Source organism: Equus asinus, chromosome 4 (genome assembly GCF_041296235.1).
Source record: "Equus asinus isolate D_3611 breed Donkey chromosome 4, EquAss-T2T_v2, whole genome shotgun sequence".
Classification (NCBI taxonomy): Eukaryota; Metazoa; Chordata; class Mammalia; order Perissodactyla; family Equidae; genus Equus; species Equus asinus.
The window spans coordinates 16,892,015-16,906,668 of record NC_091793.1 but is presented as its reverse complement, the minus strand read 5'-3'; the positions used below and the strand labels follow the sequence as shown (position 1 = coordinate 16,906,668).

Here is a 14,654-nt window from a genome sequence, read left to right as displayed (position 1 = left end):
GTAAAAACAGAACTACCTTATGATCCAGCAATCCCACTTCTGAGTATATATCCAAAGAAAATGAAATCAGTATCTTGAAGAGAGATCTGCACTCCCCTGTTCACTGCAGCATTATTCACAATAGCTAAGACATGGACACAACCTAAGTGTCTGTCAACGGATGAATGGATGAAGAAAAGATGGGAATATTATTCAGCCTTAAAAAAGAAGGAAATCCTGCCAGTTGCAACATCATGGATGTCACATGGAGGACATTATGCTAAGTGAAATAAGCCATACACAGAAAGACAAATACTACATGATCTCACTTACACGTTGAATCTAAAATAGTTAAACTCATAGAAGCAGAGGGTAGAATGGTGGTGGCCCGGGGAGGGAAAAATGGGGAGATGTTGGTCAAGGGGTACAAAGTTTCAGTTACGGAGGATGAATAATTTCTGGAGATCTAATGTATGGCTATGTGACTACAGTTAACAATACTGTATTGTATACCTCAAATTTGCTAAGTGGTTTGATCTTAAGTATTCTTACCACACATACATACACACGTAAGAAAATGGTAACCATGTGAGGTGATACGTATGCTAATTAGCTTGAGTGTGGCAATTATTTCACAAGGTATATTAAAACATAAAGTTGTACACATTAAATATATACAATTTTTGTCAATTATACCTCAATAAATATGGTAAAAATAAATTTATGATGGTTTACTAAATAGAGTAATAAATAAATAGACTAGGCTAGGGAATTCTTACTGAGATGGAGATTTTGAGTAAAAACCCAAAGAAAGTGAAGAAACTAACCATCTACGTGATAAAAAGGTGAAACACTTAAATTACACATTAAGGTACAAGTGCTGTATCTAATAATAAGTATTTCTAAAATTATCTGTGATTGAATTTGGGGAAAGTTATTAAGAGTATTTACACCTTAGAACATTAGAACCATGTTCTAGTGGACCAGAATGAAGACAGCAACAACAACAAAAAACAAAACCAAAAAACACTTATTTTATAGAGGCTCTGTAAACTGCTAGCATAGATAGAAAAACATATATAAACAACTCTCAACCTTCTTTCTTCAGGGAACACAGCAATTTCATAAATAAATCACAAAGTACAAATTCAAATATTTCACTCAGGTTGCTTTTTGTTGGTAGAAAAAACTTTCTATACAAACCAAAAATACACATATAATTAGTTCCTCACTAAGAAAACCAGATAAACATACATAAAGAACCTCAGGAAGGACGTTTATGACTTCTCTGTCTTTCAGGTAGGCTCCCTCCTTCATTTTAATGTAATAACCAAGTAGAAAAATGCTATTGGCAGTAGGAGAATTTGAACAAATATGTCTGCCTAAAGAGTCCTAGGGGAAAATCAAACAGGTTCCATTACTTTTCTCTGAGATTTGCTATCCAAGAGAAAAAAAAAAATCTCTAGTTCACTATGCCAGTGGCATAATAAATCACACACTTCAAAGAAAGAATAAACAGGTAATCCAACTTAACTCTTGAAAAAAACAAATGACTCATAAGTAAACATGTGTAAAAAAATTACCTCGAATAATCCTTGCAAATGTTTTCTCTTCTCCACTTTCCTCCACATATACAATTTTTACACTTGCAGAAGAAGAAACAGGTTTTCCAATATGAGCTCCATGAATAAGTTCTTGAATATTTTTCACTCTTAAATTAGCTGTTTTCTCTCCCATTACAAAACTAAGTGCATCCATTACATTAGATTTTCCTGGGGAAGAAAAGAGAGAGAGAAAAAAGTTATTCATTCTTAAAGATAAAAATCCTCCCCAGAGCCAAAGAAACCAGGCCACCAATGGAAGTGAAATATAGCCAATACACATGTCTAAATAGTACTGTCTTGTCTCTACTCAAAATTTTATGTAGATCACTTGTTTCTATGTAGCTATGGTAGAGCACTAAGTAGTCTAAATTTAAGGATCGAAATATCTGGACCTAAACCCCAGCTCACTCCCATTATTAAGTAGTAGACCATGACAAATTACTTAACTTCTCTGAATTTCATTTATCCCCATTTTATAACAGTTAATGTCACACACACAAAACAATGGCTAACTTATACGCAAGATTTTCCCCAAGGACTAGACTAAGGTTACTAGAATATTTATGTTTGGTATGAGCTGGTGACACAGAAAAGTTATATAGCAGGTCCAATCCAGCTATCCTTTGAAAGGCCTGCCTATAAGGTTACAGTGTCATTTTGGCTACTACCATCTTTATTAAAATTTGCTTCTTTTTCATATTCCTTCCCCCATCTCCACAAGCAATTTACATTTCCAGTGCCAGAAGGGGGAAAAGTAACATAAACAAAATACTGCCAGACACTGGAAATACAACTTAGTTTTAGAAGCTTGTGATATTTCTAAAAAGAACTAGAGGTGGTTAAAACCCTGCAAGTTTACTTAGTCAAGTCTCAGTTAATAGGTATGAAACATGGCTTTTTTCGGTTAATTGATAATTTGCAGATTGAGAGCTATCGTAAGACAGTGCATATATAGGACAAAATGAACACTCATTGAATCGAATTATTAAGCCTGACAGTAACAGAATTAAACAGAAACTGTTTTTGGTCAATCCTTATTTAAAATCTGCCTAAAATAAACATTTCCCCACCTACATTCATTCATTCCAATAACATTTGCTGAATACCTATTGTGTGCCAAGTCATAAGGATACAGTAAAAGAAAAAGACAGATAACATCTCTGCCTAATGAAGGTTATCCTCTATTAAGAAAGTCAGACAATAAACAAAAAAGAAATTAATATTATAATAAGTGTCATGAGGAAATAAACTGGGTGATGAAATAGAGGGTAACTTGGAGAGGCAACTTCAGACGGGATGATCAGGAAACATTTATCAAGTGCCTACCCGCCAGCTAGTGATAACAACCATCTGTTGAAAAAAAGTGAATGAATGAATAAACCAAGTCTAGTTTAGTAATGGTCAGATTGGGGACCTCTGCTGTAAATAATTCAAAACCAACATCAGGAAAGTAATGATTCTAGAAGAGTTATCTTTTAGGCTATCATGATTTGATGAAGATGAACCAAATATTCAGATAGGAAAATTATACTATCACTGTCCCATGTCAAAACCTCCACATTTTCCATTCATTTGCCCTCTTACCCAACCAGCTGCTAAGTCCCCTCTGATTCCAACTCTGCATATCTCTTCCATTTCACTCCTCCTTTACCATCTCTCTACTCATTCAAGTCCTCCTTACTTCAAGTGCCTCCTAGCTATACTCCTCAACCTTCCCTCTCTTGTCTCCTCAAATTCTTTCATTCATTCTACATTTACTGAACACCTATTAATCAGGCATTCTGCTAAGTACTGATGCTAAAAAGACAAATAATATGTAGGATTCCCCCCCAAGGTGCTTACAGTGGGGAATATGATCAATTTTTATTGATCACCACTTTGTGCCAGACACTCCACATCTATTATTGTATTCAGTCTTTGCAACAACCATATAACGTAGGTATTTAATTTGCCAATTTCACAAATAAAGAAGCAGAAGCTCAAGGTCAAAGAAATCATATGTTTTGGAGTCAGGTGTCTGATGCCAACATCTATACTCTTCCCACTAAAAGCAGGAAATTATAATCCACTATAATAAGTTCTAAGATAAAATTAACACAAAGAACTATAGAATCACTTAAGAAAAGCAGTAACTACTGGAGGCTCTGAGTAGGCTTTGCGGGAGATTGAATAATTGAAATAATGCTTGCCCAGTATAAAAATGGGCAAAGGACATGAAAAGGCAAATTAGAGAAAAAAGAAATACAAAAGGCCCTTAAACATAAGAAAACACACATGAGCTCAGTCATAAGAGAAATGTAAATTAAAACTGTATTAGACAACTGTTTCTCACCTACTAAACTGGCAAAAATCCAAAACTTTGAAAACACATTTTGATGAGGCAAGAGGGAAACCGGCCCTCTCATTCATTGCTGTTGGGAGTACAAAATGAATCCACCATGACGGACGGGAAATTTGGCAATAGCTAACCAAATTATAACTCCATTTACCTTCTGAGTCGGCAATTTCACTTCTAGGAATCTATCTCCCTGATACATCTGCACAATCACACAATGGCAAATACAGAATTACACAATTTGTTATAGGTTCTTGCTAACAGAAAAAGACTGGCAACAACTCACGTCCAAAAATTAAAGGACTACTTGAAATAATTATACAACAGCCACACAATAGAGAATTACACAGAAGAGAACAAAAGAGGATGTAGCAAATGAAAAAAGAAAAGTGCATAACAGCAAAACTAAATACAAACTTTTATTTAAAGAAAAAGTGAGGAGCTGGGAAGAACAGTACACACATTTACTTGCATTTGCAAAAAGAAACACTGAAGGATAATCAAGAAACTAATATTTATATATAGAAGGTGAAGAAGAGCAGGACATAGAAAACTGAGTTGGGCACCTTCTGTTTCCCTCTCCTGATCCCTTCTCCACCCTGCCTTTGGCCCTATATCCACAGACTCTCATGCCTTTTGGCATCCAGTTGGATTTGGCCAATGGGGAACTCTGGCAGGAGGGAAGAAGGGAAAAGGGTGAGGTCAGGGTATTTATTCCCCTACTTCCCTCCCTGGGAGGGGGCTTCTGACTGGCTGTGCCCTTCCACAGGTCACTGCCCTATCAAAGTTCCTTCTGGGTTCCCTCTTCTCTGAGCCTTGGGGTGGTGACAGTTCGACTGACAGCCTTGTGATTCCTCTACAGCCCTCCCACACCTTGGTAAATCAATCCCTTTGTAAATAAATCTTCCTCAAATTGTCCTAATTTGAGAGTGCCACTTGTTTCTTGCTGGGACCCTGAATGACACAGGGAGCAGGAGTAGAAGCAAGATTTCTCTGTGTATACCTCTCTACAGAGTTTTGACCTTTGAAATATGCATATGCATTACCAATTTAAAAAAAACCTAAATTTTAAAAATCCCATAAATGAAAACAATCAGAAACAAGTAAACTTAATTGAATATTCAATTGGTAACACATCCATATTGAGAAACGATTTATTTCAAGGGACTTCAGATCACAGACTGTACATTCTTAGTGGGATTCAATCTAAGGACCAAAAAGAAGTACAAAGGAATTTAAAATTTCCTTTAGTACCTTTATAATGTTTATAATGTGATTGGTATTGGTAGTTTAAGACAGTTTTCTTTATATTGTAGGTTAAAGCAAATAAGTAATTATATTAGTGATGTTAGGAATTAAGATTTTCAGAGTAAGAAAAATATTTAAAATGACAAAAATCAAGGAACAGTGAAAACACAGTTATGTTCAAACTGAACGGAAAATATCAACATGAGCTCAATTTTTAAAAATTACTGTAATATGAAAAGATGCTAAAATCATATTACTCATTAGGGAAACACAAGACAAAACCACAATGAGATACCACTTCAAACCGACTATGTTGGCTAAAAGGAAAAAGACAATAACAAGTGTTGATGAAGATGTAGAGAAATCTGAACGCTCATTTATTGTCAATGGGACTGTAAAATGGTTCAGTTGCTTTAGAAAACAGTTTGGCAGTTCCTCAAAATGTTAAACAGAGAGTTACCATATGACCCAGCAATTCCCCTCCTAAGTGTATCCCCAAGATAAATGAAAACATCCACAGAAAAACTTGTAGACAGATGTCCATAGCAGCATTACTCAAAACAACCACAAAGTGGCAACAACCCAAATGTCTATCAAAAGCTAAATGAATAAACACATTGTGGTAAATCTTTACAATGGAATATTATTCGGGAATAAAAAGGAATTAACTACTAATACATGCTACAACATAGATGAACCTACTATGTTAAGTGAAGGAAGCCAGACACAAAAGGCCACTTATTGCACAATTCCATTTATATGAAATGTCCACAATAGGCAAATCCATAGAGGCAGAAAGTAGATTAGTGCTTGCCAGGAGCTGGGGGAGGACATAATGGGTATAAGGTTTCTTTTTGTGGTAATGAAAATGTTCTGGAATTAGATAGCGATGATGGTTACACAACTCTGTGAGTATACTAAGCATCACTGAATTATATACTTTAAAAGGATGAATTTTATGGTACATAAATTATATCTTAATACAGCTGTTATGAAAAAAGAACAAATCTGAAAAAGCACTTCATATATTTTCTAGCCTGTCCACTGAAATGGCCCAGAACCACTGTTACCTGAATGCATTTGAGTCTCTCTCGTTCCCAGATAGCGGTCTTTAATACCTTCCCTTCTAAAATAAACCAGAAACCACTGGAGAACTGGCTAACTCCAAGTCTGAGGCAGGGAAAACTGAAGATGAGCCTGGGAACTGGGACATCTTATGTCAGAAAGCAAGGAAGCTTTCAAATATTAATGAAGTCATGTCCAAATGACACAGAAGGCAGCCTAAAGGAGCTCCCACTGACTAAAGTTATGACAATCTGAGCATCAAAAATAATAATGCTTTTGGCAGGTTAAAACACATTGCATCAATGAAAATCCATGAGCCTATAATGATACTAACAACAATAGAAAGAAAAACTCATTTTCACCATTTGCGCTATTAAAACTCTTTTCTTTGAAAATACGAATTAAAAGAAAATGGGCAAGAATTTATCCTGTTTTTCTAGTCAACTGTATGTCAGGTTAATCAAATAGCCCCAGTTAATGAAGGAAAACTCTTTTTTTCACAGGAAATACCATTCAACAAGTGTAGAAAGCATGACAGAATTAGAAAAATCTAGTTTTGCAAACCTTAATGAAATGCTGATTCAGATAAGATTATTAATTGGCATTAAAACTATTTGGATAAATGGTTGACAAAGAACATTTGTGTAATGCCAAAGTAACACTTGTAACACTAGAACACTAGATTAGTTAGAAGGGGAAAAACTAACTGTACAATGGAGAGATCACCGTCACCACCCTAATCCAGGGATCAATCTTAGCATCACTAATGGTAAAACAACCAGACATTATGTGATGTAATACAATGAGAAGTACATAACATCACCTATGACGGAGTCTAGCCAAAATGTTTAATTTGAAAACGTCAACTTTTTAGATATACCTTCCAGTTCACAAAAATAGAGGGGATGGAGGAACAAACTAAATGACATCATAAAGAAGCAATCAGACATATTTAAACATTTTGGAGGAAAATTTTTCCAGTCTTTTCAACAAGTTAGTGTTATAAATAAAAGAACTATTCTATGCTAAATTAATACAGATTTATGTAGTTGTGGGTTGGAAAATGGTTTGGTCAAAGAACATTTTAGAGTCAATTGAGGAAACCTGAATTTGAACTGTACATCAGACGAAGTGAACTGAAAAAGAAAGGTGACGATAATTGTCTGAAAACAATAAGTTAATCAACATTATGTACTGTATGATCTCACTTTCATTAAAAAAAAGTTTTCATAGAAAAAGATCTCTATGGACATGCCATAAGGTATTACAACAGTACTCTCTGGACTGTGGGAATATGTTTTTACTTTTTTACTCTTGCTTATTTTTAATTTTTTACAATGCATATATACTGCTTTTGTGATAAAATACTATTTTTTAAGAATTTAGCAGTCATTATGGATCATGTAAAATGGTTTTTAAAACTAACGTTTTTTTTCTGATTAGAACAGTAAACCGTTCAATGTAGGGAATTTGGAAAACAAAGAAAAGTATTTTTAAAAAATCACATCATCCAGAGAAAACTGTTGATGGAAATGGATAAAGAATTTTGTCAAATGCCTTTTCCTCATCTATCAAGAAAATAAAATGGATCTTCTTTCTTGCAGGAACAAATGAAGATTACTGTGGTAGCAGTATGGCACATGGATTTAAGCAGGGTAAGACCAAAGGCTGGGAACTCAGCTAAAAGGTTACTGCATTAATCTAAGGAAGAAATGATGAGAATCTGAAATAAAGTGATAGCAGTGGGAATAGAGAGAAGAGGATAAGGCTATTAAGGAGGCAGAACTGGCATGACTGGTAACGTATTGGCTGTGACAGGGAGAATTTATCAAGGATGAAGGAGAATTCTTTAAGGTGGCAGCCATATGACCCTGGGAGAAAAGCATTCTAAATCCAAGGAACAGCAAATGCTAAGACCCTGAAATGGAAATGAGGTTGGCCCATGTAAGGAAAGCAAAAAAAAGGCAATTCTGACCTGAGCATAGTAAATGTGGGGCGAGAGAATATTAGAGAAATATACAGGAGTCAGATTATAAAGAGCCTTGTGAAGCATGGTAAGAAATACAGATTTTATTCTAAGTGCAGGGGAAAGCCATTGGAGAGTTTTAAACTGAGGAGTGCTTTGATTTATAGACTTACTTTTTTTTTTTTTAACACTTACGCTGGCTGCTTTGAGAATGAACTGCAGAAAGGCAAGAAAGGAAGATGAGGGACCTGTTAGGAGATGATAGGAATAGTCCAAATGAGAACTCTAGCAGCTCCGACTACTTTATAGCAGTAAAGAGTGGCAAGAAACAATTGGATTCGGGATGTATTTCAGAGGTAGAGTCATTAGGATTTATAGACGAGTGGATGAAGGAAGTGAGGTGTAGAAGGTAAAAGATGGAATCAAGAATTACTCTGGGTTTCTGGTCTGAATAAATGAGTAAACAGTGCCCCTTAACTGAGTTGGTAAAGACCTAAGAAGGAACATGTTTGTCGTTTGGTGGAGGTGGGGGAGAGGAAATTAACCACTCTTTCTGATTATACTGTTTTAGATGTCTACTAGAAATAGCAAACTAAACACTGGATTTTATAGGCTGGAAATATAACTTGGAAAGTAGCATAAAGATGGTATCTGAAGCTATGAGACTGGATAAGATCACCCGGGGAAAGAACAAAGGGAGGAGACAAAGGACATATTCCCGGAGGGCACTCCAGTGCCTAAGAGATCTTGGGGAGAAACAGCCAACATCTGAGGGGTGGCCAGTGAAGCAGGAGAAAACCTGGTTGGCGAAGTCAAGAAAGTCCAGAGAACAAAGCGTTTCAAGGAGGAAGAGATGAAATGTGATCTACCTTGTCAACTGCACAGCAGGGCCTACCCTTGACCAACTTCTTTAAAAACACCCCAGCATTTCTTACTCCCCTCCCTTGTTTCTACTTTTCTCCTTAAAACTTAACACTTCAATATTCTATATAATTTTCATATTTAGTTTGTTGTCTGTCTCTCTGCATTTAAATATAAGTTCTACACAGGCAGGGATTTTTATCTGTTATGTTCACTGATGAATCCCAAACAACCTAAAAAAGTGCATGGCACAGAGTGAGCACTCAATTATTTGTAAATGAATGAAATATTGCTGAAATGTCAAACAGGACGAGCATAGGGAACTGACCTCTGACTTTTATAAGACGTAAGTCAACGGTGACCTAGATAAGTGTCATTTCAGTGGAGTTTGTGGCTGAGAACTGAATCAAGAGGGTTAGGAAAAGAAGGGAACTATGGACAACTGTTTCAAAGAGTTTCACTATACTGATAAGAAAAATGGGGCAATACCCTGAGGAGACAGTGAGGGTCAAGGGATTTTTCCCCCAGGCATTTTATTATAAAATCTTCAAACATACAAGTTTAAAGAATTTCATAGTAAACATCCATACATTTACCACTAAATTCTACAATTATTTGCACTATACTTGCTTTTCACATATCTATCCTCAATATCCTAAGAATGTTAGTAAGGCACGTATGTATTTATGCCAACGAAAATTACCCAATAAGGCAGAAAGATACAACTCAAAAGAGAAAGACAATAATTAGAAAAGCAAAGAACTGAGGAAGGGACAGGATCCAAAGCACAAGTGGAGAGTGTGCCTCTGAGTCTTAGACTCAGGCACATTTGTGGTAGTTCCCTGCTAAAAGTCCTTTAAAGTCTAACATTTTTTCCAGAAAGTTAAATACAAATTCTTCACCCTGGCAAGGACTTACCCAACAGGACTCCAAAAATTATATCCCACTGCTTCCCAACTGAGGCACTATATTCTGGTCAATTTGAACTACATGGAAAAATACATAAAACTATGGAAACATACTCTTTACTCTTTGAGCCCAGCTCAAATTTCAACTCCTCTAGAAAACTTTCCCTAATATTCACCTCTTACTGTCCATGCCTCCCCAAATCCGATATAGTATTTTCCTTGTTTAAAGTTTTATAAAGTGTTATTTGGCCTTCTATTTCAATTAGTATGTCCTTTTCTTACACTCCCTACACCTTTGGAGCAGGAGTTGTCTTATTCTGCACATATTCTGCTCTCAATACTATATACATGCAACAACTGTTTTCTGAATCTGAATGGAAAACAAGAAGGTTAAGATTAAAAATGAAATTGTTCTGTTACCTACAAAAAAAGCCAAAATTAGATTTACTAAAAACAAATAAATGAGAACATGTCAAGTTTTGGCAGGTAGTGACAATAGGAAATTATCACAAAAAGTATGAACAGCTAACTAAATTAAAGTAAAACAGGAAATGAGACAGCAGGAAATTATCAATTGGTTTAGCAAAGTCTATCTGAATGTGCCAGTAATTCTGCAGGATGAAAAAATGATGATCTACTAACAAGCGTTCAAATGAATACAAATGAAATATCGCCATTACATTAGTCACGGATGAGTACCATGTTGAGTTCTGGCCTTTATACAGCAAGAAGAATGTGAACAGCTTAGGCAAAATGCAGTAATAAGTAAACCAGAAATTTCTGTTGTGGAGAGATGGTATTGAAGGCAATGCTGAAATAATCCTCGACTGGCTTTATGTGGTACCAAGCAGTCTCTAGGTCACCAATGACTCTCAAGAAGGGAACTGAGCTTCCAGGCCTGTGGATCTAGGGAGGGGCAAGAGAATTTGTCAAGGCATTTTCACAGTAACCCTAAGATACGCTGTTAATCACAGTATGCATTTTTAACTTAAGAAAAGAAATAAGATTATTTTGAACCTTAAGCTTGGCACTAGTTTAAAAAAGTTCAAAACACCATTTTGACAGGATCTTGAACATAATGGGCATGCCGTTTAAGCTGACCAAAGCTCAAGACCGCGGATAGTCATTCCAAGTATTGCACTGCTGGAGTTACAAAATATAACTGAGGGGCCGGCCCAGTGGCACAGTGGTTAAGTGTGCACATTCCGCTTCTCCGCGGCCCAGGGTCTGCTGGTTAGGATCCCCGGTGCGGACATGGCGCCACTTGGCACGCCACGCTGTGGCAGGCATCCCACGTATAAAGTAGAGGAAGATAGGCATGGATGTTAGCTCCGGGCCAGGCTTCCTCAGCAAAAAGAGGAGGATTGGCAGTAGGTAGCTCAGGGCTAATCTTCCTCAAAAAAAAAAAAAAAAAATATATATATATATATATATATAATTGAGCAACCCTTCATATAATCGCCAGTTAAAAGGTGAAAATCATCTGGTGGTGGGCACAGTAACCTCCTGACAAATGAGTGGAGAAGATTAGTTAGGGTAAGAGTGTTTATTATTTAAAGGTGTTTATTAAAGACATTGAAATTATCTTCTCAATGTCTTTTTGATAAAAGAATAAATTGTGAATGAGGAAATATATTACACAGAAGAGGCAAGGAAATTTCCAAATATGTGACTATTTCTAAGCTCAGGTATTCTTTCACATATACTAAGGGCAAAAGAAAACATTAAACAGCAGCTATTTTGATAAGGCAACAGAAATTTCCTAATAGTTCTACAATTATACTCCAGATTTGGCGCACCAGGAAAGCACACATTTAAGTGTCCTATTCATATCTGTCACACAAATTAATTTATTGAGGCAACAGTTATCTTTCAACTCAAATATGGTTTCTGAGCTACGAGAGAGAATCCGGGCTGAGGGAGCCAAAAGGAAGACTGCAGAGTTAGGACAAATCTCAAGGCGACCCTCACTTGAGGCCCTGCTCCACGCGGCGGGTCGGCACCCTCCGGTTTCCCGCACAGCGCAGCCGCCAGCCCGGCCAGGCCCCGCCAGTACCGGGCAACCTTGGAAAGTCATCAGGTGCCTCTGAACCTCAGTTTCCTCAACTATAAAGTGGGGATAACACCCGTTTGTGAGAGTTAAACAAAAATAGCTGTGCCAGAAACTTGGTAAAAGCTCAGTGAACGATGTATCACAATATTCCTGTGTAGAAGGTTCCTTGGACCCAAATGGTTGTTCAGAATCCCTGGAACCAACTACTTCCTCCAGACTGCGCTCCCACTCAATCTCCGGATGGGAAAGGGAGGAAGAGGCAACTAGGCCCGAGGACAGGGAAGCCGCGGAGCAGGGGAGCCAGGGCAAAGGGGAGGAGGCTGCGGGCGGACCCTGGGGTGCGGGGGAGCGCGAGGCGCAGTCTGAAGCCCGGGGGCCTCCCCTGGGTATGGTCTAAGAGGCAAGCCCCAGGGAGGGGGTGATGGAGGCGAAGGGTCGGCCCGGGGGTGTTGTCCGAAGGTTACGGAGGAGCCAGGAGACGGCAAGGGTCCAGCCCTAGGGGGTGCGCTGTGAGGGTCGGGGGTGCGGTGTGAGGGCCGGGCTGGGCGGGGTACAGTGAGAGGGTCGGGGGTGCGGCGAGAGGGTGGGGGTGCGGGGAGAGGGTCGGGGGTGCGGGGAGAGGGCCCGGGGTGTGGCAACAGGGTCGGGGGTGCGGCGAGAGGGTCGGGGGTGCGGGGAGAGGGCCCGGGGTGTGGCAACAGGGTCGGGGGTGCGGCGAGAGGGTCGGGGGTGCGGGGAGAGGGCCCGGGGTGCGGCAACAGGGTCGGGGGTGTGGGGAGAGGGTCGGGGGTGCGGCAACAGGGTCGGGGGTGCGGCAACAGGGTCGGGGGTGCGGGGAGAGGGTCGGGGGTGCGGGGAGAGGGTCGGCGGTGGGGGGAGAGGGTCGGGGGTGCGGGGAGAGGGCCCGGGGTGCGGCGAGAGGGCCCGGGGTGCGGCAACAGGGTCGGGGTGCGGCGAGAGGGTCGGGGGTGCGGGGAGAGGGTCGGGGGTGCGGGGAGAGGGTCGGCGGTGGGGGGAGAGGGTCGGGGGTGCGGGGAGAGGGTCGGGGGTGCGGGGAGAGGGTCGGCGGTGGGGGGAGAGGGTCGGGGGTGCGGGGAGAGGGTCGGCCTGGGGTGCGGGGAGAGGGTCGGGGGTGCGGGGAGAGGGTCGGGGGTGCGGAGAGAGGGTCGGCCTGGGGTGCGGGGAGAGGGTCGGGGGTGCGGGGAGAGGGCCGGGGGTGCGGCGAGACGGTCGGGCGTGCGGCGAGACGGTGGGGGTGCGGCGAGAGGGTCGGGGGTGCGGGGAGAGGGTCGGGGGTGCGGGGAGAGGGTCGGGGGTGCGGGGAGAGGGTCGGCGGTGGGGGGAGAGGGTCGGGGGTGCGGGGAGAGGGCCCGGGGTGCGGCGAGACGGTCGGGGTGCGGCGAGAGGGTCGGGGTTGCGGGGAGAGGGTCGGGGGTGCGGGGAGAGGGTCGGCGGTGGGGGGAGAGGGTCGGGGGTGCGGGGAGAGGGCCCGGGGTGCGGCAACAGGGTCGGGGTGCGGCGAGAGGGTCGGGGGTGCGGGGAGAGGGTCGGGGGTGCGGGGAGAGGGTCGGCGGTGGGGGGAGAGGGTCGGGGGTGCGGGGAGAGGGTCGGCCTGGGGTGCGGGGAGAGGGTCGGGGGTGCGGGGAGAGGGTCGGGGGTGCGGCGAGACGGTCGGGGGTGCGGCGAGACGGTCGGGGGTGCGGCGAGAGGGTCGGGGGTGCGGGGAGAGGGTCGGCCTGGGGTGCGGGGAGAGGGTCGGGGGTGCGGGGAGAGGGTGGGGGTGCGGGGAGAGGGTCGGGGGTGCGGGGAGAGGGCCCGGGGTGTGGCAACAGGGTCGGGGGTGCGGCGAGAGGGTCGGGGGTGCGGGGAGAGGGCCCGGGGTGCGGCAACAGGGTCGGGGATGTGGGGAGAGGGTCGGGGGTGCGGCAACAGGGTCGGGGGTGCGGGGAGAGGGTCGGGGGTGCGGGGAGAGGGTCGGCGGTGGGGGGAGAGGGTCGGGGGTGCGGGGAGAGGGTCGGGGGTGCGTCGAGAGGGTCGGGGGTGCGGGGAGAGGGTCGGGGGTGCGGGGAGAGGGTCGGGGGTGCGGCGAGACGGTCGGGGGTGCGGCGAGACGGTGGGGGTGCGGCGAGAGGGTCGGGGGTGCGGCGAGACGGTGGGGGTGCGGCGAGACGGTCGGGGTGCGGCGAGAGGGTCGGGGGTGCGGGGAGAGGGCCCGGGGTGCGGCAACAGGGTCGGGGGTGCGGCGAGAAGGCCGGGGGTGCAGTGAGAGGGTCGGCGCGGCAGCGGCGGAGGTCGGGCCAGGAGCAGGCCGAGGCCGCGGGCAGCAGCCGCCGGAGTCCGGGCCGCGTGGCCGCCACCCTCACGTCCCCTCAGGCAAAACGAGGCACACCGAGGCGTCTGGGTCCCATTACCGGAGCCGTTGGGGCCGATGATGCAGGTGAACCTCCTGAAGGGGCCGATGACCTGGCTGCCCCGCCACGACTTAAAGTTCTCCACGAGCAGCAGCTCCAAACGGCCCATGGCGGCGCCCGCTGCGCCTCAGCCGCGTCCTCACACGCCGGCGAAAAAAGCGCGGGAAGTGCCTCTTGACGTCTCGCGAGAGGAGAGTGAGAACGCGCCGAGCGCAGCGCCGTTC

The 14,654-nt window shown here is 43.2% G+C and overlaps 1 protein-coding gene across 1 annotated transcript in view; it reads right to left on the bottom strand.

Moving 5' to 3' along the window:
- The window catches only part of SMC1B (structural maintenance of chromosomes 1B), a 77,702-nt gene extending 63,088 nt beyond the window's left edge, over positions 1–14,614 (bottom strand). Inside the window, exons 1-2 of the mRNA XM_070506734.1 lie at positions 14,431–14,614; positions 1,563–1,751 (exon numbers count right to left, since the gene is read on the bottom strand). Coding sequence (XP_070362835.1) covers positions 1,563–1,751; positions 14,431–14,539 — 298 coding nt within the window. The 5' untranslated portion in view covers positions 14,540–14,614. The remainder of the gene's footprint in view (positions 1–1,562; positions 1,752–14,430) is intronic.
- Positions 14,615–14,654: the final 40 nt, after the last annotated feature.